Source organism: Acanthochromis polyacanthus, chromosome 5, assembly GCF_021347895.1.
Source record: "Acanthochromis polyacanthus isolate Apoly-LR-REF ecotype Palm Island chromosome 5, KAUST_Apoly_ChrSc, whole genome shotgun sequence".
NCBI classification, from domain to species: Eukaryota; Metazoa; Chordata; class Actinopteri; family Pomacentridae; genus Acanthochromis; species Acanthochromis polyacanthus.
In genome coordinates, this window is record NC_067117.1 from 40952886 (window position 1) to 40978279 (window position 25394).

The 25394-nt window shown below is 39.3% G+C and overlaps 1 protein-coding gene across 1 annotated transcript; it reads right to left on the reverse strand.

The window, feature by feature from the left end:
• Positions 1–7196: 7196 nt before the first annotated feature.
• On the reverse strand, positions 7197–25173 carry si:dkey-222f2.1 (keratin, type II cytoskeletal 8). The gene is made up of 10 exons (XM_022213873.2): positions 24725–25173; positions 17381–17589; positions 17241–17301; positions 16035–16130; positions 14898–15062; positions 13079–13204; positions 9196–9339; positions 9026–9102; positions 7850–7896; positions 7197–7654 (listed from the first exon to the last, which is right to left on the reverse strand). Exons 1-10 carry the CDS (start codon positions 25031–25033, stop codon positions 7548–7550), a joined length of 1341 nt encoding a protein of 446 aa, XP_022069565.2. The 5' UTR covers positions 25034–25173; the 3' UTR covers positions 7197–7547.
• Positions 25174–25394: the final 221 nt, after the last annotated feature.

Genomic DNA, 25394 nt, shown 5'->3' on the forward strand with positions numbered 1-25394 from the left:
GTTGGCGCGAAAACTTCACGGCACTGACCAATGAGAGGAGAGGGGAGCGGCGGCTCGCCCAACCCCCTTCCACGGCTGTCACGAAGCAACAGGACTCACCAGATAGATAGATAGATAGATAGATAGATAGATAGATAGATAGATAGATAGATAGATAGATAGATACTTTATTAATCCCCAGGGAAATTCAAAATATTCAGCAGCTTACATACAAAAACAAAAATAACAAAAAGGCAAAACAAGCAGGTTAGCAACATTAACGTTAAAGCTTAGTTCATACTCTAAAAAACTTGCTGTACGATACTAGAAACAAAACATATATAATTTTAAATTCTATACAAATACTAAATATATTAAAAGTCAATAAAACAGTATGTACACCTTCAAGACACCATGGTCTAATGTGATTTAAAATGATGGAAATGCTTTAAAGTGATTTAAGATGATTGAAATGGCTTAAAGTGATTTAAGATGATTTAAATGGTTTAAAGTGATTTAAGATGATTTAAATGGTTTAAAGTCATTTTGACAGGTAGCACGAAAACACTTGTAAATTCCATAAAATGCATAGATGTATTCAGGGCTGGCCGCTGGCATAAACACTCTATGCCGTTGTTTATAGCCACATCCACTAGAGGGGGCCACACCACAATAAGTGTGTGATTCGCATTTTGTCCCTGTCTTTATTCCAATAACACATAAATCATCATGGTAACATATCAATTTAAACTGGCTTATTAGAAAACTATATGGGAAAAATACAGGAAAGAAAAAATAAACCAGCAGTCAGTTGGTGACTCCATGCTTCGTGCGTAAGTTAGGCTACTGTGACACCACGGCACCGTTTCAAACTTGATCGATTACACTGGTCTGGAGAAGCTACAGATGGAAAAGCAGTAGCACTAGAGATGGCATCATGGCTCCAAAAAGGAAGTTCTGGAGTGGTGCTGAAGGACGAAAAAAGAAGAAGCTGGAGATGGAAAGAAGAGCCCGAGATAAAGGTTATCATGTCACTCGACTTCACACAAATCTTTCCGATACAATCATTCTTGCTCGCTCTCTCACTTAAGCGCGTGCAGTGCCCCATCAACGCGCTCTAATGCAAGTAGCCTAAACTCTCCAACCTCGCATGCACAGCATGGCTGTCACAGAAAATTAAACATTTCAAATCTTTTAGTTAGCGAATACAAATGGCCTTAGGCGTTGTTTGGGCAGCCTGCTTTGATTTTGGTATTGCGATGCAATAATGTCGACAGCTTTTGAGCAGCCTTAGGATGGTGACACGGTTGCTGCTCTAGTAGGAGGCAACAAGCTAGGCAGCAATCAGGCATGGATACTGTATTGGCTATGTAAACAGGGAAAGTAAAAGCCAGAAATCTCTCTCTGCATGCATACACAGTTTCCAGCCAGGTTCCTAGAAGGTCAGGCTCTACACTGCAGCTGTGGCGGAATAATGAGGCTCTTTGCTAGTTGCATGTTAAGAAATGTGAAAAGTAGGCTAGACATGAAAACACAACTTTTGATCAAGAATAGATTATGAACAGACCCTTGAAGGCAGTTAGATATGTCAAATAAGCACAACTCTTGTGATATTAGTCAATCCATCTTATTTTAGGATGCAGATTTTTGTCAAAAGCTCACTATATTTAGCCTCTTCAATATTCTTGAAAAGAGAAAAAAATGACAACTTTGTGTAATGTGAATGATAGTTTTTTTTTTGGTGTGTACAGTCATTCACACCTCAAATCAACAGTAGGCCTATGTGTTGAAGCTGCAGGCCAAGGAATAACATGAATAGGAGTTGATTTAATGTTTTATTGCAACATTAAATTTGTGTTTGTTTAGACTTATAATTTTAATACATATATTCAATATCTGAACTGGCCCAAACATTTAAGGATATCCATTTACTTTCCAAGCTATGTGAAATTATATTTTTTAAGTATAAAAACATTTGTGTTTTAACCCAGTTACAAGCTGTGCACGTGATTTGGTAGTTGCCCTGTGCATGTTTTGGGGCCACAAAAAAATCTTGCTTAGGGCCACCAAAGTCCTAGGGCCGGCCCTGGATGTATTATAATCACATTGGATCAGTCCTGATGTAATTATGACTGCATGGCTATAAGAAAAACAATACTGTTGAAACAGAATGATGAAATTTAAGAAAAATAATACAATTTATTATTGATGGTAATAATAATTTTATTTACACTGACCTTTCTCTCTGATGTGGATGCGCACTGGAGACTTCACCACCAACAGCTGCTGGAAGCAGATTTTTGTTTCATACTGTTAATTATTTACCTGTTGAAAAATGATGGTCACAGTCCATAACATCTATTTTTCAGGAGAGAACTCAAGTCATGTGTCACATAAGGATGCAGAAGTGTGACCTGAGTCATGCACTTCATTTTAGAGTGAAATAACCTGAAAACGATCAGGCTGAAATGCGAACGTTTTTAGACTGGGTAAATCTCTCAGTGTTTCTAGAATCTAAATCCTAACAACAACTCTGCTGGTAAAATGGAACTCTATTACTTTTAAAGCACTGTGAAGTCCTCCACTGTCTCTGTCTGTTGAAGTGCACACACACTAACTAACATCTGGAGGGCAGTGTTAAATTATTTCAGATTTACTGTGGGTTGAGTGTGACTGTGGTTGTAATACACTTTAGGGACCTGCTTCATCAATAATTCTACCAATGCTATCTATCTATCTATCTATCTATCTATCTATCTATCTATCTATCTATCTATCTATCTTTCTACAATGGGTACGGAAAGTATTCAGACCCCTTGAAATGTTTCACTCTCTGTGTCATTGCAGCCATTTGCCAAAATCAAAAAAGTTCATTTTATTTCTCATTAATGTACACTCAGCACCCCATCTTGACAGAAAAAAAACAAAAAATGTAGAAATTTTTGCAAATTTATTAAAAAAGAAAAACTGAAATATCACATGGTCAGAAGTATTCAGAGCCTTTGCAGCGACATTCATATTTAACTCACATGCTGTCCATTTCTTCTGATCCTCCTCGAGATGGTTCTGCTTCTTTATTGGAGTCCAGCTGTGTTTAATTAAACTGATTGGACTTGATTAGGAAAGGCACACACCTGTCTATATAAGACCTTACAGCTCACAGTGCATGTCAGAGCAAATGAGAATCATGAGGTGGAGGGAACTGCCCAAGGAGCTCAGAGACAGAATTGTGGCAAGGCACAGATCTGGACAAGGTTACAAAAGAATTTCTGCAGCACTCAAGGTTCCTAAGAGCACAGTGACCTCCATAATCCTCAAATGGAAGAAGTTTGGGACGACCACAACTCTTCCTAGACCTGGCCGTCCAGCCAAACTGAGCAATGGTGGGAGAAGAGCCTTGGTGAGAGAGGTAAAGAAGAACCCAAAGATCACTGTGGCTGAGCTCCAGAGATGCAGTCGGGAGATAGGAGAAAGTTCCACAAAGTCAACTATCACTGCAGCCCTCCACCAGTCGGGGCTTTATGGCAGAGTGGCCCAACGGAAGCCTCTCCTCAGTGCAAGACACTTGAAAGCCCACATAGAGTTTGAAAAAACACATGAAGGCAGAGAAGGCATTCGATCAGTTGGAATGGCCATATATGTGGAAGGTGTTAGAGGAATTTGGATTTGGCTCCCGATTCGCTTCATGGATTAAGATAGTATACGCCCACCCTTCCTCTACCATTCTGACAAATCAAGAGAACTCAGCTCCATTCTTTCTACACCGGGGAACCCGTCAGGGCTCTCCCCTCAGCCCTCTACTCTTTGCAATTGCTATTGAACCACTTGCTATCAGTATTAGACAACATCCTTCTCTTACACCTATACGGCTCGGCGATATGGACCACCATATTTCCCTGTACGCAGACGACGTCATGGTCCTTTTTTCACAACCTGAACAGTCTGTCCCCACTCTGCTGGACCTTATAAAATCATTTGGTGATATTTCTGGATATACAATCAATTGGCAAAAAAGTGAATTTATGTCTCTTGGTGCCAACCTCGAAGCTGAGTTTTTGAGTAGTCTTCCTTTTAAAATCACAGAAAAACTGAAGTATCTGGGGGTAGTTTTACCAAAAGATCCTAGGTTAATCTTTAAATTTAATTTTCTTGATAAATTGGATAAGCTGAAAGGGGACATTGATAAGTGGCGCACCCTCCCTCTCTCTATGGTGGGTCGAATAAATGCTATTAAAATGATATCGCTGCTGAGATTTCTCTACCTATTTCAAAATCTCCCCATTTTTTTAACAAAATCATTTTTTAAATCAATCGAATCAGTGGTCATGCCTTTCATCTGGGGCTTTAAAGCCCATAGAATATCAAAAACTCACTTATACAAACCTAAAGAGATGGGAGGATTAGGGCTACCTTGTTTCCAACATTATTACTGGGCTGCAAATCTTAGGGCTCTTGTTTACTGGCAGGAAGATTATAATCTGGAAGTTTCAGCAGATATTCCAGCTTGGGTTGTAATTGAAAAGAAATGCATTATTAATAGTTCACTGCGCGCACTCCTTTTCTCAACATCCAGCCTACCCACAGGCACAAAGGTGAACAACCAGATAATTTCCAACTGTCTCAGAATTGGTCACAAATTAAGAAGTACTGTAAGTTGTCAGACACTTCCCTCTACGCTCCGATTCACCATAATCATGCATTCTCTCCATCACTTTCAGATGCAGCTTTTGACAGCTGGAGGTTAAAAGGCATAGTCACTTTAAAAGACCTGTACGTTAATAAAAAATTTGCCTCCTTTGTCCAGCTAAAAGACAAGTTCTCTCTTCCATCAACACACTTTTTTAGATATTTACAAATCAGAAACTATGCCCGCCAATGTTTGCCTAATTTTGAAAACCTCCCTGAGGAAAAAAGGGTTTACTCACTCTTACTGGGACCGCCTGACTCCAAAAGGTTTGGTCTCAAACTTTGTCAAAATATTTCATGAACACGTTAACTTTAGTACACAATTTTTGAGGTCGGCCTGGGAGAAAGAGTTGGGGTTGCAGATTGATGATAAGGATGTCTGGGAGGAGAGCCTCAGCAGAATACGCTCCTGTTCCATTAATGCTAGGCATCAGTTAATTCAATTTAAGGTGATGCATAGATTACATTACTCAAAAGTTAAATTAAATAAAATTTATCCTACGATCTCCTCTCTGTGTGACCGGTGCAGATCTGCTGATGGTTCTCTAACCCACCTTTTTTGGACCTGCCCAAAACTGCATAACTTTTGGTGTGAAATATTCAAGTGGTTTTCTGAAATCTATGACTGTGTGTTTAACCCTGACCCACAGGTAGCATTATTTGGATATTCTCTGTCCCTACAAAATCACAGCCTCTCAGTGCAGAGCACTATCATGTATGGAATGGTAATTGCTAAGAGACTGATTTTAAGACTCTGGAAATCGAACACTGTGCCTCAGTTCAAGGCATGGCTGATGGAACTAACTAGCTTACTACACATGGAGAAAATCAGATACAGTGTCATGGACAATCTTAATAGATTTTACACCATATGGCAACCATTCTTGGATCGTCTTGTCCGGCCTGGTGGGCATTCCAACATACCCCCAGTGTCCCACTCACCTCGAACTTGAAAACCTGTTGGTCTGTGATGCTTTAGTGATGCAACATTGCATTTTACAGCCTTCTGTACGCCCAGTTCTGTTTTTGTTTTTGTTAGTCTTTGTCTAGTTTTGTTTTGTTTTGTTTTGTTTGTTTTTTTTAAGATAAAAAAACCTTAATAAAAATACTGTTCCAAAATAGATGCCATATAAAAACTCAAGCAAAGATATGCTGTTCTATAGAAAATATTGTTGTGTATGATGTCAAATGAAAACGATTATAGTCGAAAAAAAAAAAAAAAACACATGAAGGACTCCCAGACTATGAGAAATAAGATTCTCTGGTCTGATGAGACCAAGATTGAACTTTCTGGTGTTAATTCTAAGTGGTATGTGTGGAGAAAAGCAGGCACTGCTCATCACCTGCCCAATACAATCCCTACAGTGAAACATGGTGGTGGGAGCATCATGTTGTGGGGGTGTTCTTCAGCTGCAGGGACAGGACAACTGGTTGCAATTGAAGGAAGGATGAATGTGGCCAAGTACAGAGATATCCTGGTGGAAAACCTCTTCCAGAGTGCTCAGGACCTCAGACTGGGCTGAAGGCTCACCTTTCAACAGGACAATGACCCTAAGCACACAGCTAAAATGACAAAGGAGTGGCTCAGAACAACTCTGTGACCGTTCTTGACTGGCCCAGCCAGAGCCCTGACCTAAACCCAATTGAGCATCTCTGGAGAGACCTCAAAATGTCTGTCCACCAACGTTCACCATCCAACCTGACAGAACTGGAGAGGATCTGCAAGGAAGAATGGCAGAGGATCCCCACATCCAGGTGTGAAAAACGTGTTGTGTCATTACCAAGAAGACTCATGGCTGTACTAGCTGAAAAGGGTGCTTCTACTCAATACTGAGCACAGGGTCTGAATACTTCTGACCATGTGATATTTCACTTTTTCTTTTTTAATACATTTGCAAAAATTTCTACATTTCTTTTTTTTCTGTCAAGATGGGGTGCTGAGTGTACATTAATGAGAAATAAAATGAACTTTTTTGATTTTGGCAAATGAATGCAATGACACAGAGTGAAAAATTTCAAGGGGTCTGAATACTTTCTGTACTCTATCTATCTATCTATCTATCTATCTATCTATCTATCTATCTATCTATCTATCTACCATAATGTGTACTACTTAGGTGGAATAAAAAACAGATCAGATGCTTGACAGAAACTATTAATTTCAGTGGAAATAATTATTAGTTTTTCTTACTAATTCAGTTTATTCATTCACTCATTTTAAATACAAGCTGTATTATCACACAAATCAAAATTTTACTTGTTCTGATTACAGGATTCAATCCATACAATAACATCTACATACAGGTTATATTTGGGGTTCATTTGATAAATTCAGACTCGTATATCATGTTGCAGAGCCGTCTTTCATAATAAGATGCAGAAGATGTACATAAAAACAGGAATAGTGTGATTGTTTGGTATTCTTTGGTTCCTTAAACTCATAGTATGCCCAAGTATATTAAATCATCAATATTATCTGATTTGTCCACAGCCTTTTAAACCTCAAGAAAAGGAGTAAAGAAACACTCCAGAGCCTTTTTGTTCACTTTATTTGCGAAAGCAGAAAAGTGACAACTCAAACCCCGTGACTCTAAAACTAACAGGATCTCTAAAATGATTTTCAAGTCTACAGTATTCTTATAATCCTATAGATTACGTAGAAAACAGCACAGCAGCCTACCACAGCGCCTGTTCAAGGCCCCATGTGTCTAAAATCAGATTTTCCTTCACAGACTACAGTGAACTTTGCTCATATTAGAAACAATAGTGCCCGCTGCTATTTCCACTTTAATTCCAGAGTTTCGATGGTTTAATTTTTCATTACAAGTTAAAGTTAGTAGTAGAATGTGCACCCTGACACATTTAAGCTGTGTGTCGTGCTCTCAGTGAGTGCTGTATCTGCTGTTGTCTCTCATCTCAGTGGTCTTTATCAGCAGCTTTGGAGCAGGAGAGCTGCTGCCACTGTGGTAGCCGTTAGAACTTTTAGCACCTGGAGAGGAACACACAGAGAAAGACACCAAGATGATGCTGCATGGAAGACAAAAAAATGAGATCCGTTTTTTATTTGAATGTATTTATTTCTCCAGATGTAGCCCTTGAGGTCAGGGTGTGGAGGTCTCGGTCGTGGGGAGACGTTTCCAGTGTCTATGTTACGTACAGTAATGCCCTCTGCTTTGTTACTTACTGTAGCTGGAGACGGCCTGGATGTTGAGGATGGACTGCTGTCCAAGTCTGCAGAGGAAGAAATAAACCTTAGCTGGTGCGTTTTGGTGGAATAAACACAGGAAAGGAGAATTCTCTGCAGTCCAGTGAACTTTAGTGCACCAGTTTCTGTTTTCTCTGCATCAATTTCTAGTGAAAATGCTCATATTAAAAAATGTTTTTCTAGTAATATTTGCAGTCATTGTGAAACTCCGGAACTCTGATTATCCAGCGATATTTTGGATTTTTGTGGTTCAGCATGCCATACCTTCTCAATCAGTTCTGAAAGTTCAATGAATATCACATTATTTCATTTTTTGTGAGTAGGTACTTTATAATACAAACATTGTATTTGTTTCACTTTGTAATATTGTGACGAATAACGAGTTAACTTTTGCATTATCATTATTCTGGTCATATGAGCTCAAAGATGGGACTTTCCATAAAGGCTTCAAGTTTTTATTTATTATCATTTATTTAAACTCATAATCAGTCATTATTTATTCTAGTTATCTTTAATAGTCCCTTTAATGCTGTCATTCAGACATAGCCTCAGTTTTCCAGCGGTTTTGAACAGAAGGCCCTGAATGATTTGAGATGGATGTGTAGCAGCTTTCATTGTATTGGAAGCTGAATGTTCAGCCTGGCCTATTTCAGTCTTTTCTTGCAGTTGACTGTCATTGGTGAAACCTCATCTCCAGGATGTTTATCAGAGCTGCAGAACCATTGTTGTACCTCCATGGCTGGAGATTTTCTAAGTATCTCCCTCTCTGCAGCAGCAGTTTCCCTACTCAACTGTTAGCAGAACACTGAGTTCTGCTTCCATCCTCAGAGTCTCTGCTTCCACTCCCAAAAATAGAGTCGACTGTCCTCATATTTGATCCACAGGGTGATTCAGTAATACATTTAGTAGCTGAGTGTCCAGAAGGTCATACATGTAGACAAACTGGTGATTAACATGGAGGGGGATTAGGTCAGACAACAAGTAGCTTTGGATGTAAATCCTGGATAGAGTCAGTAGAAATGTCCATCTGATTACTGTTTGCTTTCAGACGTTTAAATTATTCATGTAAAAATCAAGTTTTTACAAACCTCTCCTACCTATAGCTAGGTGGTTTTAAGCACGGCCTATTGAGGCTAACCCTAAGTCCACACTCACCTGTCCTCCTCTCCCTCCAGCAGCTTCCTGTAGGTGGCGATCTCAATGTCCAGAGCCAGTTTTAGGTTCATCAGGTCCTTCAGGTTGAAAGCAGAATTTTTATCTCTGATTCTACATTTTCCTATCCACTCTGTCCTGTCTTTGGTCCAGCCATGACTGTGTGAGCTCACCTGGTACTCCCGCAGCTGTCTGGCCATGTCCTGCTTGGCTCTCTGCAGAGCATCCTCCAGGTCTCTGGTTCGGGCCTTTGCTTCTTTCACAGCCAGCTCTCCACGCTCCTCAGCCTCAGCCAGCTGGTTCTCCAGACTGCCACGCTGAGCAGAGACAGGGACAACAAACCGTCCTTGATGCTGCTCAAGTATCAGGAGAGCTCAGCGGTCACCTGTAGCTGTATGCTGTTAAACACCATTAACTCATTTTTCTAGCTTACCATGTGGGTCATTCCAAAATTGGATGACATTTTACATCCCACCCATCAAATTTCAAATAATCCATGTGCAAAATATTAAAACATGCAGTAGTTGTGTAAATGTACTTGTTCTCAAACCAAATTGAAAAAAACTCGGAGAAAAGAGTATTTGAAAATATTTTTAAAAGACCAAATAAGTCTAGAGTTCTCCCTAAAATGATGTTTTCTCATGTCCCACCCACTGATGACCAAACTGAATCTCAAATAAAACAGTTAAAATCAAATTTATATCTCCTTTTTTTGGTATTATTTTTTCATTGATGTCTTTTGTAATTGTGGGAACATTTTTTTAATCAACATCCATCCATCCATCTATTCTCTATACACTGCTTTATCCTCACTAGGGTCATGGGGGGTGCTGGAATCTATTCCAGCTGACACCCTGGACAGGTCACCAGTCTGTCACAGGGCTACATAAACACACGTGGACAAAATTGTTGGTACCCCTCAGTTAAAGAAGGAAAAACCCACAATTCTCACTGAAATCACTTGAAACTCACAAAAGTAACAATAAATAAAAATTTATTGAAAATTAAATAATCAAAATCAGCCATCACTTTTGAATTGTTGATTAACATAATTATTTTAAAAAACAAACTAATGAAATAGGGCTGGACAAAAATGATGGTACCCATAACTTAATATTTTGTTGCACAACCTTTTGAGGCAATCACTGCAATTAAACGATTTCTGTATTTGTCAATGAGCGTTCTGCAGCTGTCAACAGGTATTTTGGCCCACTCCTCATGAGCAAACAGCTCCAGTTGTCTCAGGTTTGATGGGTGTCTTCTCCAAATGGCATGTCTCAGCTCCTTCCACATATGTTCAATGGGATTCAGATCTGGGCTCATAGAAGGCCGCTTTAGAATAGTCCAACGCTTTTCTCTCAGCCATTCTTGGGTGTTTTTGGCTGTGTGTTTTGGATCGTTGTCCTGTTGGAAGACCCATGACCTGCGACTGAGACCAAGCTTTCTGACACTAGGCAGCACATTTCTCTCCAGAATGCCTTGATAGTCTTCAGATTTCATCGTACCTTGCACACTTTCAAGACACCCTGTGCCAGATGCAGCAAAGCAGCCCCAAAACATTACTGAGCCTCCTCCATGTTTGACCGTAGGGACAGTGTTCTTTTCTTCGTATGCTTGGTTTTTGAGTCTATGAACATAGAGTTGATGTGCCTTACCAAAAAGCTCCAGTTTGGTCTCATCTGTCCAAAGGACATTCTCCCAGAAGCTTTGTGGCTTGTCAACATGCATTTTTGCAAATTCCAGTCTGGCTTTTTTATGAGTTTTTTTCAGCAGTGGTGTCCTCCTTGGTCGTCTCCCATGAAGTCCACTTTGGCTCAAACAACGACGAATGGTGCGATCTGACACTGATGTACCTTGGCCTTGGAGTTCACCTTTAATTTCTTTGGAGGTTGCTCTGGGCTCTTTGGATACAATTCCAACGATCCGTCTCTTCAATTTGTCATCAATTTTCCTCTTGCGGCCACGTCCAGGGAGGTTGGCTACTGTCCCGTGGGTCTTGAACTTCTGAATAATATGAGCCACTGTTGTCACAGGAACTTCAAGCTGTTTAGAGATGGTCTTATAGCCTTTACCTTTAAGATGTTTGTCTATCATTTTTTTTCGGATGTCCTGGGACAATTCTCTCCTTCGCTTTCTGTTGTCCATGTTCAGTGTGGTACACACCTTTTCACCAAACAGCAGGGTGACTACTTGTCTCCCTTTAAATAGGCAGACTGACTGATTATGAGTTTGGAAACACCTGTGATGTCAATTAAATGACACACCTGAGTTAATCATGTCACTCTGGTCAAATAGTTTTCAATCTTTTATAGAGGTACCATCATTTTTGTCCATGCCTGTTTCATTAGTTTGTTTTTTTAAATAATTATGTTAATCAACAATTCAAAAGTAATGGCTGTTTTTGATTATTTAATTTTCAATAAATTTTTATTTATTGTTACTTTTGTGAGTTTCAAGTGATTTCAGTGAGAATTGTGGGTTTTTCCTTCTTTAACTGAGGGGTACCAACAATTTTGTCCACGTGTGTACAGACACACAATCACACTCACATTCACACCTACGGACAATTTAGAGTAACCAATTAACCTCAGCATATTTTTGGACTGTGGGAGGAAGCTGGAGAACCTGGAGAAAACCCATGCATGCACAGGGAGAACATGCAAACTCCATGCAGAAAGATCCCAGGCCCACCCCGGGATTTGAACCGGTATCTTCTTGCTGCAAGGTGAAAGTGCTAACCACTATTTCACTGTGCAGCCCTTTAATCAACATAATATTTTAAATATAAATTATTATTATACATGTAGCGTGTGTCCCACAGCATATTACCATAACCTGCTGATGTTTTTGTTGTTTTGTGTCTCCTTTTTGTTTTTTTGTGTTTCGTTTCTTTTTGTTTTGTGTCTTTTTTGCCGTTTTGTGTCTTGCTTTTGTCATTTCTGTCTCGTGTCTGTCATTTTTTCTCATTTTTGTCATTTTATGTCTCCTTTTTTGTCAATTTATGTGTTGTTTTTGTCATTTTCTGTCTTGTTTTTGTTGTTTTGTGTCTCATTTCTGTCATTTTCTGTCTTGTTTTTGCCATTTACCGGTACATCATCAAACAGTTCTCCTAAAGAAGGGTTAGAGCAAAGCTATGTCCTCTCTTCTATTTTTCAGATTTTCATAACACTTCAGTCTTGATTGAAAGTCTCACTCTACCCCATATTATCAGGATCAGACTCATTCTTTGGACTGTTTTCCATCAGTCAGTTTGTCCTCTTGGTCAGCAGTAACAGCTAGCTAAATATCTACCCTGTTACTGTGATTAGAGTAGGGTTAGCAACAACACATAAAACATGGAATAAAAATGGTACCATTGATGTGTAAGCTGAGATCAAGATAGTTTAAAACCTATTAATGTTTAATATCTAGCAGAAAACTGTAAAAGAGAAGGTTCATTTTTCAAAATTCTGGAATGACCCTTATATAAATGTATGGATTCTGCAAATTTCTAATAAACTGGACTTAGAATGTTTTTTTTTTTCAGACACTTCAGACCTTAAAAAGTTTCTCCAAATGGAGCCACTTTGACTTAAAATGATTGAATGAATGATCAACTGAGCTCACTAAATTCATTAAATTACATTTGGACTAAACCAAATAAATATAAAGTTAAAACCTCTCATGACATCTTTTTTTTAGTTTAAGCTGAGCTTATTTCTTCTTATAATATGCAAAACAGTTCTAACCATGACAAAGGTGAGTATCAGATGTAGTCCTTGTACCTCTAGGCTTATAATTGATCTCACTGAACCAGGAGCATACAAAATGATGCTGAAAATGAAACAAGTGACCCAAAATCAGACCAGAATAGAAACGTAAAACGTGCAATGATACTGAAGTAGTAAAATAATACTACATGGGATAATGAAATACTGCACATGAAATTGAAATATTGCCGTGAGTTCTGCACTTCACAACTAATAAGAAACTAATCAAACAATGCTTAACATCACATTTTTAAGACAGGAAGGGAATGTCTACGTCTAAGCTGAAGTAATTTGGCTCCCGGTGTACCTGTGCTTTGACGGCCTCTATCTCACTCTGCAGTCTGCTGATCAGTCGGTTCACCTCGGCCACCTCTCCCTTCACGATGCGGAGCTCGTCTCCAAACTGGCTGGCCTGAACCGACATTTGGTCGAACTGCAAGCAGGGGAGTGAATTGTTATCTGCACAAACACCGCTTGTCTTTATAAGTAACATGCGGCTCACAAAATTCATTTTAGTTAACTTTAAACATACTTTTACAAACATCTATAGCAGCAAATAGTAGTCAAACACTACTTTTTTTGGCCTTTATTATATAGAATACTGTGGGATGCTGCTGCTGACCTTCCTCCAGCCCTCCGCTTCCAACTCCCCTTTTTCCACCAGTCAACTCTGCATCGCCTTCACTATACTTGTTATGCTAACTTACATACTGTTTGAATTTTACTGCTAGCTATATATGGAGTATGTTTAATGTCAGAGCCGTACATCATCAGAGTAAACTATGAGTCAGTTTTCAATGTTAGCTTATACTTTGTCTGTGTCACATATCCTGTCATACATGTATCCAAATGTGTGTTGTGTTTTCCGTGCTTTCCCACCCCTCCCTCTTCTCCCATCCCTCCCCCTTGCCCTCCTCTGTCCTTCTCAACCCGCCCGGCCAGCAGGCAGATGGGTCCCCCCTATATAGAGCCGGGTTCTGCTCGAGGTTTCTTCCCTATTAAAAGGGTGTTTTCCTTGCCATTGTCGCCTTTGGGCTTGCTCTGGGGGTCAGGCATATGGGTTCCGTAAAGCGTCTTGAGACAATTTGACTGTAATTGACGCTATATAAATAAAATTGAATTGAATAGAATAGTGGAGAGAGAGACAGGAAATGTGGGGAAAAGAGCTGCAGTAGAAGGCCACGCGCAGGATTTGAAGTCAGGACCACTGCATCAGGGACTATATCCCCTGCTGATGGGTCGCCTGCTCAGTCTGTTGAGCTACCGGGGTGCCGGCCAAACAATACTCTAACCTGATGCCTTTGTTCAAAAGCATTTTGTCATTTTTTTGTGAGAATGACAGCAATCCCTTGCATGTGTACACATATTTGGCCAATAAAGTAGATTCTGATTCTGATGATAACTTTCAAACACTTTTGGTTTCATCTGAGAAGTACAGATTCGGGAGTTCTTCCCTGGCAGTCAAGCAGTTGCATCTGACAGAATTGGTGACATGAATGAAGTTCTTCCAGCTCCCTCTGTCCAGCATTATAGTCAAAGTTCTTTGCCTTCCAGAGCAGTGTCTTCTTCGAGCACCTCCCTTAATGTTGTGCTCGGCCTGCCAGCCCTTCTGACAGTATCAGGTTTCCATAACAATGACTAGCTGCTTCGGTGTGTCTCACCACATGTCTGTCCAGGGCTGGTCTACGTTGCCTAATGATGGATGACCAGCGTGGATGTGAGCCATATAGCGACTTGTTGGCGAGGTGTGATTTCCAGGAGATGTTTTGTTCCATCTGTAGCATTCTGGTATAAGTGACATGAATTCTTTTTGAGAGTGACTTCATTAGTGACCAGGAGTCGGATCATTAGAGCAAGATGGATTCCACTGATGCCTTGAATGCTTTTATTTTGGTGCCGTTTTGATTGGATACACTCATATGTTTGACAGAGTGCAATGCTAACCAAGCTTTACCAATTTTTGTTTCTGAATCATGCGCTGTGTTCGTGTAGCCTCCAAGATCTAGGAAATCATCGACTTTTTTCTATTTCTGACCCATCTACTTCATGAAATGTCTCTTCAGATGGTCTCTTCTGAAGCACCTGTAACCAGTCACATGATCCACGTCGTGTTTCCTCGTCCTTACCTTACTCTTGTACCAGGCCTCAGCCTCCTCCCGGCTGCGGGCTGCGATGTCCTCATACTGGGCTTTGACCTCAGCCACGATCTGCTCCATGTTCAGGCTACGACTGTTGTCCATCTGCACCACCACTGAGGTGTCTTTAATGCTGGCCTGCAGCTCACGCAGCTCCTGCAGGGAGCATGAAGTAAAACAGAAGAGATAGGTGAAAACAATCCATCCACAAGAGATGAGATAAATATGAATTATGTTTTTTAGAAATGTGGTTCATGAATCCTCAAAAATGTAAAAAAAATATGCACGAGCAGTCAAAATTTTGGTTTCACCCAGGCAATTTCATGTTTTCCATGAAACATAACTTTACATAACTGAACAAGGGTTTTCTAACCATCAATGAGCCTTTCAACAGCATTAGCTAACACAATGTAGCATTAGAACACAGGAGTGATGGTTGCTGGAAATGTTCCTCTGTACCCCTATGGAGATATTCCATTATAAACCAGCTGTTTACAGCTAGAACAGTCATTTAGTACATTAACTATGTCTACACTGGATTTATCATTCATTTAATGGTATCTTCATCGAAAAAACTGCTTTTCTTTCAAAAATAAGGACATTCCCATTTCAAACTTTTGAATGGTAATCTATATAAATGTGTAAAACACTTTCAGTTCCCTGACATGAGTGAAAAATTGCAAAATTTTGATTGTGGACATAAATGAACAACAAATCGATTATTTAATGTCATCTACATGCTTCAAAATGGAGGAATATTATGTATGAATAATATATTAAAGTGAGCATTGTTAACAAATCATCAGCACCAAGCTGCATGTCCAGGCATGTTTGAGTGGAGCTGCAGCGCTGTGAAAACCTTTCCTGTGTTCAAGAACTTTTTTTTTACTATTTAAAGTATGTTTTTATGAACAGGTTTCCAAGACAGCAACAACAATAAGAACAAAGGGTTGGTTGATATAAAAATAACCTTCAAGACGCATTGAATGTTTGAAGTCGGCACTGATGAGTCACGGCACAAAAACAGAACAATCAACCAGCGGAAAGGGCAGCTCTAACAGGGAAATGACTGGAAATACAAATACAGAACTGCAGGGAGTGTTTTAAAGCATTAAAATATTTCTGAACCTCCTCATAGACGTTGCGCAGGAAGCTGATTTCATCAGTCAGAGCTCCGACCTTGTCCTCCAGATCAGCCTTGACCAGGTAGGCTGAGTCCACATCCTGAAAACACACAGAGACACAAGTTAAAACCATCCAAAATGATTAAGAAGACTTAAAGTTAGGCACATATTACAACTATAAAGACACTACCCTGCCAAAAAGGAACTAACGAACCATATATGATAATTTGTTCTTTAACAGCATTGTGTTTATTTAAGCCACTACATCTATCTTATTCTTGTAGCTGTGCGCCACTTTTTAGATCAAGATGTTAACATGAACACCTTCTATTTCAGATTAAAAACCCATGATTAGCTCATAAATACGGCACATTATCATTGTGTGGTTTCAAATCATTTTGACACGTGACAAATTACAAGAAAACAGCATCTACCTTTGGGAGTTTTTCTCCAGTTTTTTTGCTTCTTCTCCACCATAAAGGAATTTAGCTGTTGTCTTTTTATAGCTACAGGTTTTTAATAGCAAAGACATTTGACATATTAAAGCAATTGTTTTCCAGCAAATACTCTCACCCTCAGCATCAGCTCTCCTCAAGGCCGTGTGCTGAGTCCATTATTACTGTGTGCTCTTCAAGTCAATGATTGCTCTTCAACTCGTACAAAAACAAACACTATGATAAAATCTGCACATGGCACCACCTTTGTCAGTATTCTTTTCAGGAGGAGATATGAGGTGCAGAGACTTTTTTCAGTAAACACCAGGTCTCTGAACACTGGTTGTGCTGTTTTCATGGAGGTGCAGGAGGTTCTGATTGGTAATGCAACAATCAGCAGTAGAGCTTGTTGTATTTTCACAATACAGTGACATTGAAGGCTTTCTATTCTATTCTATTCTATTCTATTCTATTCTATTCTATTCTATTCTATTCTATTCTATATTGGTACTAAATAAGGTTGGAAACTTCTGTAAAACAGAAATGAAGCCAGATTTCTGGATTACTGGAAATCCTACCAGCTTGGGTAAATCACCAAAGGGACATCCTATCAGATGTGATAGTGACCAGTAAAGTTGCCAAAAATGTCTATGGATTTTGATGCATGTGGGAATGCTGCAGGAGAGACAACACGGACAATAGCATAGAAGAATAGAAGGGGTTCGTCTTACCTGCCACACCTGTAATGTATGAATAAATGAACGGTGTGTGCTGACCTTCTTTAGGATGACAAAATCATTCTCCAGGTTGTTTCTCTTGTTAATCTCCTCCTCATATCTGTGTCAGAAACAGGACAGAGTGAAGGGTGGTGTGCTCAGTGACACTAAAAGCATTCAGAACTTGTGTCATCATGTACTTGTGTTTGTAGTCCTCCACCAGGCCCTGCATGTTCCTCAGCTCCCCGTCCAGTTTGATCTTGTCGTTGTTGACCAGGTCCATCTGGCGCCTTAGACCTGCCATGAAGGCCTCGAACAGGGGCTCCACGTTGGACCGGCCCATGCCCTGACCCTTCAGCAGCTCCAGCTTTGTGTCAAGCATCTTATTCTGCTGCTCCAGGTAACGTACCTGGATGAAGGAAGTCAGCGGTACATTTAGAGGTTTTAAGCACAGGAACAAACCCTCTGGAGACAGTAAGGAAAGTTTTGACATGATTGGTTTTTGATTTTTTGATCAAATAACTATTAATACTCCATGGTTAAGCACCAGATTCTGAAATGTATATCAAATAGAATCAAAATTATTTATTCATTTATCACTTATTAAATCTACCTGAATTGATCAAAGCACTGTACATGTTATAAGACATGCAACCAAAATCAAGCTAACAGGAAGAAAAGTATGAATCATTGGTAAAACAAAATAAACCAAATACTAAAACAAACAAGATCGAACAGGTCTGTTTTCAGCCATCTGGATCACGGTAATCCCAAGAGCTTCAGTAGAAAGTGGTTTTTGTAGATATTTCACTTCTCATCCACAAGGCTTCCTCAGTTCTACCTTGAATGATGGGAGACCCACATCTTTACTCTCCCAAATCCCACAGCTCATGGCCTGCTAGGACTCACATTACTTAAGGGGTTAATAGTGGCAGATCTGTCTGGGGAGGGATCTCAGGGCTGCATTATGGGTACCTGATTCCATAACCCTTATATTGATTTCTTGTGAAGCTGATGTATCTGAGAAATAAACATACCCGTGCACTTCAGACCCAGCATCACTTTGAGACAAAACTTTTAACTAAACTTTCAAACAAATATGAGCTAATGACAAATTATTTTTCTTTTGAAAAAAAAAATAAGATTTTGACAAATTTTGCTGTGATATGACTCATGATGGGCTGCACAGCGATCTAGTGGTTAGCACTGTCACCTTGCAGCAAGAAGGTCCCCTGTTTATTAAATCCTGGGGTGGGCCTGGGATCTTTCTGCATGGAGTTTGCATGTTCTCCCTGTGCATGCGTGGGTTTTCTCTGGGTACTCCGGCTTCCTCCCACAGTCCAAAAATATGCTGAGGTTAATTGGTTACTCTAAATTGCCCGTAGGTGTGAATGTGAGTGTGATTGTTTGTCTGTATATGTAGCCCTGTGACAGACTGGTGACCTGTCCAGGGTGTCCCCTGCCTTCACCCAAGTCAGCTGGGATAGACTCCAGGACCCCCCATGACCCTAGTGAGGATAAAGTGGTGTTTAGATGATGGATCGATGAGTCACGATTTTAGAATATTAATTTGTTGATATGATCTTTGCTACACTCTGCACTAAACCAGCATGTTCCCCTTGGACGTCAGACTATGGTTTATCAGCTGAGGCATCTGTGCAGCACCTCAGTGCTTCATTTGTAATTCAGGTTTATCCAAAACTTGTAGCTTCTGCAATATGGACATTACACCTGGCCATATCCTCCAGAGAACCAAGGGAAAAAAGTGTTTTTCAATCTAACTTTGTCGTGATTTCCTGCCAACAACTCACAATTTAAATTTTATAAAAATGTTTTACTTTAGAGAGAACAGAACAATTTTACCATAAAAAGCAAACAGAAACACTTCAAAATTGAAATAGGCTGACAAGAAAACAAGAATATTAATCAATTTTCTGCTGAAACTTTAAGAAACTAAATTAAATACCAATAGTGTAAATTTGGATGAAAACATTCTAATAAACAATTATTTATTTAGTACATTAATTACTTTACATTCGACGTGTTTATTTCCCCACAAAGAAATGTGTTTTTGGGCAGAAATTTGAATGTAAACAAATGACTAGCTAGCTAGTTAGCTATTAGCTAAACTCATTTAATCGTTCTCATGTCCATAACAGCTGACATTCATAAAGAGGCTATTTTTTTTCCTGACAAAAAGCTGAACTGAACTCTGATCCCAATTTATAATTCCAGACGTGTTCATAAACAAGAAACTGATTACCGTCAGTAAAACAATATCTTATCAATCTTTGACTAGCTCTTTTCTTGGCAGGCACATTTTGCTGTCCTCTCCATTTTGTCTCAGAATGAAAACAAAGTTACCCTCATCCCACCCAATCATCCGAGATATCATTGGAAAGGCCAGGGTGTCCTCTGTTCACCATGTTAGGATTTAGTAGAGTAGCTCAAATGACTCAAAATATATAGCTCAAAAACAAATGTCCAGTACAGAGGACATAAATGAATGGGCTGGGTTTCAGCAGGATATAGCAATTTCAATAGTATTTTCATTCATTGTTAAGTAGTTAGTGTAGTATTTTGCTTTAGAGACAAAAAAAGACACAAAATAAACTACACTCCATCAACAGTATGTGACCTACTGTAACTCTGATGCATCTTTACATGATCTCAGACATCAGTGTTCTTCTGCCAGGTCCTTGGTCTAACTTTAAAACTGAGCTCCCATTCCTCATGTCATGTTATGATCTTGTATTATTTAGTCTGTAAACAACCTACAAAACTTCTTAAACGCAGTTTTCTAATGGATTCTGCTGAGACATTTCAGACTGAATAGTATAAATGACTGCACAAGAGACTTTGTGCTGTTTTAACGTGCAACAAAACTGTAATTTTGGTCTTTTTTTAAAGATCAATGTAGAGCTGAAATGATTAGAAAAGATGAGATCAGGAAATGTTTTGAAAGTATGAAAATTTAGTATTTGCTGATTTTCTTTTAGCTGTCTTTGATAGTACATTGAACATCTTTGGGTTTAAGACAAACAACTAATTGGTTAATTAAGACAATTGCCAACACATTAGCCAGTGACGAAAATAATTAGCACCTGCAGCTATAGAATAAGGTCCTGCTTTGATAAACAGAAGTCGAAGAAATGGCAGATAAGCAGCTTGAGCTCAGTGTCAACACCTGACAGTTCTCCAGGCCTGCCGGCTCGTGTTTCCTGCCTGCAGCCGGGTATATCCATCGTCTATTATACCTCCAACACAAAGCCAGCGTTCTGTTCGAAGCAGAATAATCTCCCTCTGGGACACAACCACACCATGTCCGACCTGATTTATCAGGTTACAGCCCAACTCAATGGGACGGAAATGGGACAGATAGCTTAAATATCTAGCAGTCTAGTAAGAGCGTTTCAGGGAGTAGAGGGCAGTTTAAATCCCAGATGCATTCAGCAGATTTCTAGGTTGTAAATAAATGTTTAGATCTTTTCTTCAGGAACCAGTCTGAATAAATGGTGTCACACTTCATCTTGAATGTCCTTCAGGTTCAAACTGGGTCGTCAACCTGAATCAAGTAAAACCTCGTCTTTTGCACTGGACTAATTAACTCTCTGCATGAGGGAAGCAGCTCTTTAATGTTTCATGAGTAAACTGAGTCCAGGTGGGATTTCATTGCAGGTCAGTTTATCCATCAGGTCAGTTGACTTCATGCATGGCGCTCAGTAGCTATATTAGAAATAATGTCCTGCAACAATGAACAAAGAGCAAAAAACTGGCCAAGGCAGCTTTTTCAAAGCCCAGGCAGAAGTTTCAGGACAAAGACTCTTTGGTTCCGCTGCGTCTCATTTACAGGACGGATGGACAAACTTTCAAATGTTTTCTACAAGCTTTCACAATATTTTGTCTGGTGACACACAAGCTGACTTTGCAGATGCATTTTTTGTTTTCTCTCACTCTTTAAATAGCTATTCCGAGCTTTTCAAGTTAAATTCCTTTTGTGCACACTTCAGGGCTGCAGCTACTGATTATTTCTGTTGTGGACAAACCGGTTGAAAATTTTCCAGATTAATCAATTAGTTGTTGGTACTATCATGTACTAATGTCAGAAAATGGTGAAAAATGTTAAACTTTTGTTTCCCAAAGACCCAGGATACACATTCAAATGTCCTGTTTTGAATTTAGTCCATAACCCAAAGACAGCTTGTTTACTGTCACAGAGGAGGAAAGAAACCAGAAAATATTAAGTTTGAAGAAGCTGGAATCGCAGATTTTTTTTTTTATTTTCCTTTTGCTGCAGCTTAACTAAGACATCAACTCATTTCTTGCACTTTGACTAAAATCTATGGGTTTCCAGCTGCTTTAAAATTAAACAACTACGTATAGTAAAGATGAAAGGTAATGAAATTATGTTGTTTAGTTGACTTTACATTACATTATATCAGTTATAGCATTATGTAATATCATTATATTGTTTTCATAGGTCTGGATTTAGTCTGAACATTCGGAAGAACACATTACACAGGAAATCCTGAGCATCAAACATTTATTATCCTGCATTTTGGTCAGTTTTTATTGCAACAATTTGGGCCTTTATTGCTTCAATTTATGGTGGAAATATCTCTTTCTGTAAAAAAAAAAAAAAAAAAGCACAACAATCTCACATTGCATCTCTTCTGAAATGTACACCTCTGAGTGTCACTGTGTTTTCAGATCATGCTAATAACCTCTGTTTGTATCACATATGTGTTAAACTTCAGTATTATTACTTATAGTGCACAAATATTAGATAAAACTACATATTTTGAGATATTACTATGCACATGTTCTGCACTGCTGCATAGTGGAATAGTTGTTAGCACTGTTGCCTTGCAGCAAGAAGATCCCTGGTTCAAATCCCGGGGCGGGCCTGGGATCTTTCTGCATGGAGTTTGCATGTTCTCCCTGTGCATACATGGGTTTTCTCCGGGTACTCCGGCTTCCTCCCACAGTCCAAAAATATGCTGAGGTTTATTGGTTACTCTAAATTGTCCGTAGGTGTGAATGTGAGTGTGATTGTGTGTCTGTATATGTAGCCCTGTGACAGACTGGTGACCTGTCCAGGGTGTCCCCTGCCTTCACCGAGTCAGCTGGGATAGACTCCAGCACCCCCCATGACCCTAGTGAGGATAAAGCGGTGTATAGAGAATGGATGGATGGATGGATGTTCTGCACTTGTGTTTCCTACATACTGCTGCTCATGCTGTTCTTTTACAAACATATTTGCACTGTTCTTTTAAATTCTGTAGGCAATTTCAGTTCTTTCATTTATTTCCATCAGTTGTTATTTTGGCATCAGTAAAGTTTATCTGTAGCTACTTGAAACTCTCCTCCATGCATGAATGCAATAATCACAAGACATATCTACGCCTTTAAACAACCTTCCAGATTCATCATTTGTATGTGTAAAGGTGACTGATGTATTTGTGGTGCATTTGCTTTAAACCAGAATCCATTTAGACCAATGGGCCTCCATCCAGCACGGCTCTGTCTCCGTATACCTGAAGTGTATCTTCGCTGATGTGAGAAGCTAACAAAGCCTCTATTGTGGGAGTGTTAGTCACTCCGTGAGAAAGCAGAGATGTTCCCTAAGTAGAGTATCAATTCACAGAGCAGGCCTTCTGTGGGAATTACGTGCAGCCTGTGTTCCTCAGAAACCTCAGCAAGGCCACTTCTCACATCTACTTCCCTATTTACTGTTTCCTAACACCTTCAGAGGAAGCATGGGCTCTTATTTATAAGCTTAGCGTGTTAATAAATGTAGCAATCTGTCAATATTGTTTACTTTAGCCAGATTAGCATCAGTGCTTTAGCCCTTTGAGTGGCACATTTTTCCTGTTGTTTGATATTGAGTGTCTAGAACAGGTCTTAAAAATAGAACATTGACTATATGTTAAAAATGCTGTTTCTACTTTGTTTTTTATTGGGCTGTGTACTAACTGCACAGTGTCAGGATGATGTGCCTGTTGTTCAGAAATGGAGGTTTCGAAATCACTTCAATTCCTGCTCTGTCACTTCTTCTGATTAGACCTTTGTTTGGTTTAAAAGCTTATAAAATGCCTGTTCAACGCTTTAAAGATGAAAAGTTAGACCTTAATCCTCAGTCCATCCATAAATCAACTAACTGGTTCACAGAAAATCTGAAAATAGTGAGAAATGCTATCACAAGTGCTCTAAATTAAAACTTTTTCAGCTGTTCTTTAATAAACTGTTGGGTAGTTAAATTATTAACAAAACATTATTTTGTGAATTTTTCGTATATTTTGTGCACAGAAAAGCTTAATTTGTAAAGTTACTAAAGCTGCCAAGATGTAGTAAGCTTTGATCAACTTGGTTAGTATTTGCAGTAAACAACATTGTTAGTAGTTGTTCATTTTGTCAGAGAAGAACAGTGAGAAAGTTATGATCAAACAGTGTAAACAAAATGTTGATGGTGTGGAAAAAGATACCAAACATTCCCAATGCCTGATTAATTTTTTAAACCATGTAAATCATTTTAATTTTATCCCCTACTACCCTGAAACTCCCTCAGCTTGGATTAATTTGAGCTCACCTTATGAGGACAGTGTCACTTATCACTTACTTACAATGCGGTCCTTAGATCCCTCAACAATGAGTAAATACACTTCAGAAATACTTGTTTTTCCATAACATTTTGTCAGTTTATACTGTCCTTTCTTTATTTAACATAAAGTTACAACTGCAGATGCTGAAACCATTTAGTATCAGTGTAATTTGAGGTTTTCTATGAGTTTAATAAATGTAGATTAAGTGAATTTAAAAATAACTTTAGATAGACCAGCTACTTACAGGATGACAGCGTTACTTATCAGGTCCTTATGATGCAGTCCTGACATACCTAGGCAGAGACTAAATAAACTTCGTATAATAATTTGAACAAATAAAGTCATATTTTCATATGATTTGAAGTTAAAGTCATAGTTGGTCAAACGGTTTAGTATCCAAAAAAGATAAAAATAACCATTAATTTTTACATAGAATTAATTCTGTGTGGTATTTATCAAGGAAGAAAAACAAATACTACAGATTAAGTAAATTAACAACGGAAAATGAAACTCTGAATCAGAAACAGATCAGTGTTCAAGTTTGGTGTAGAAATGTGAGGAATGTGCTAACTGCTTAATGTGACAGGTTTTACTAACTTCTTCTGTCAATACAACACGATAACACTGAGAAATGATCAGCAGCAAGTTATCCTTTTATAACAGCTAGAATTTGAATATTTTTTGGCATTTCTGCTTAAATCATGATGTAAATATTCTTAAAAAACTGTCTGAAGAGTTTGAGATGAACTGAATTTCAGATTCATTTAGGATCCACCATCTACATGGCTATGTTACTCATCAAATGCTCAGAGTGCAGTCCTGACAGAAAACAAAGTTTAGGTGTTAATTTGAATGGACAAATTAGTTTTCCTGATCATTTAATTAAACATTAAGAAAGTATGACTGGAACCATTCTTAAATGATCAGTTGCACTCCCTTTACCTTATCTATGAAGCTTGCAAAGCGGTTGTTGAGGCTCTTGATCTGCTCCTTCTCGTGGGCTCGGCTCATGGACAGGCTGGGGTCGATCTCCAGGTTTAGGGGGGCCAGGAGGCTCTTGTTGACCGACAGGGAGGTCAGCGAGGCCCCCAGGCCGTGGTGGTGGCCGTTGGTGCCCGCATACAGAGAGCTGCTGCTCAGGGACACGCCGCTGAAACCGCCCTGACCCGGACCAAAACCACTCAGCCTCCTTGAGCTGCTGCTCCGGACAGAGTTACTGGAGCTGATTCGCTTGGTCCGACTCAGACTCATGGTGGAGACAGATGGAGGGCTAGACAGAAAGATGGATGATTGGAAAAGAGACAAACCACAAAGAAGAAGCAGAGATGATGAAGAAGATGTGAATGAAAACCAGAAAACCAAAGGCAGAGCAGGACAGAGATGTGAAGCAGGTAGTCTGACGGCAGTGAGGCGTCTCAGGTGTCTCTGACCTTTTAAACCTCCTCAGGGTGGAGTCAGATTGCAGAGGAGGGGAGAAGCTGCAGAGCTGTGGTGTCACATATCTAGTTTTTCAGACTTTTCTATAGTCAACATCCTGTTTTTTAAGTTTTCATGAACAGATGCAGGTGATTCTGGACTTAGTTTCATCATTTACCTGAACTGAAACATCACA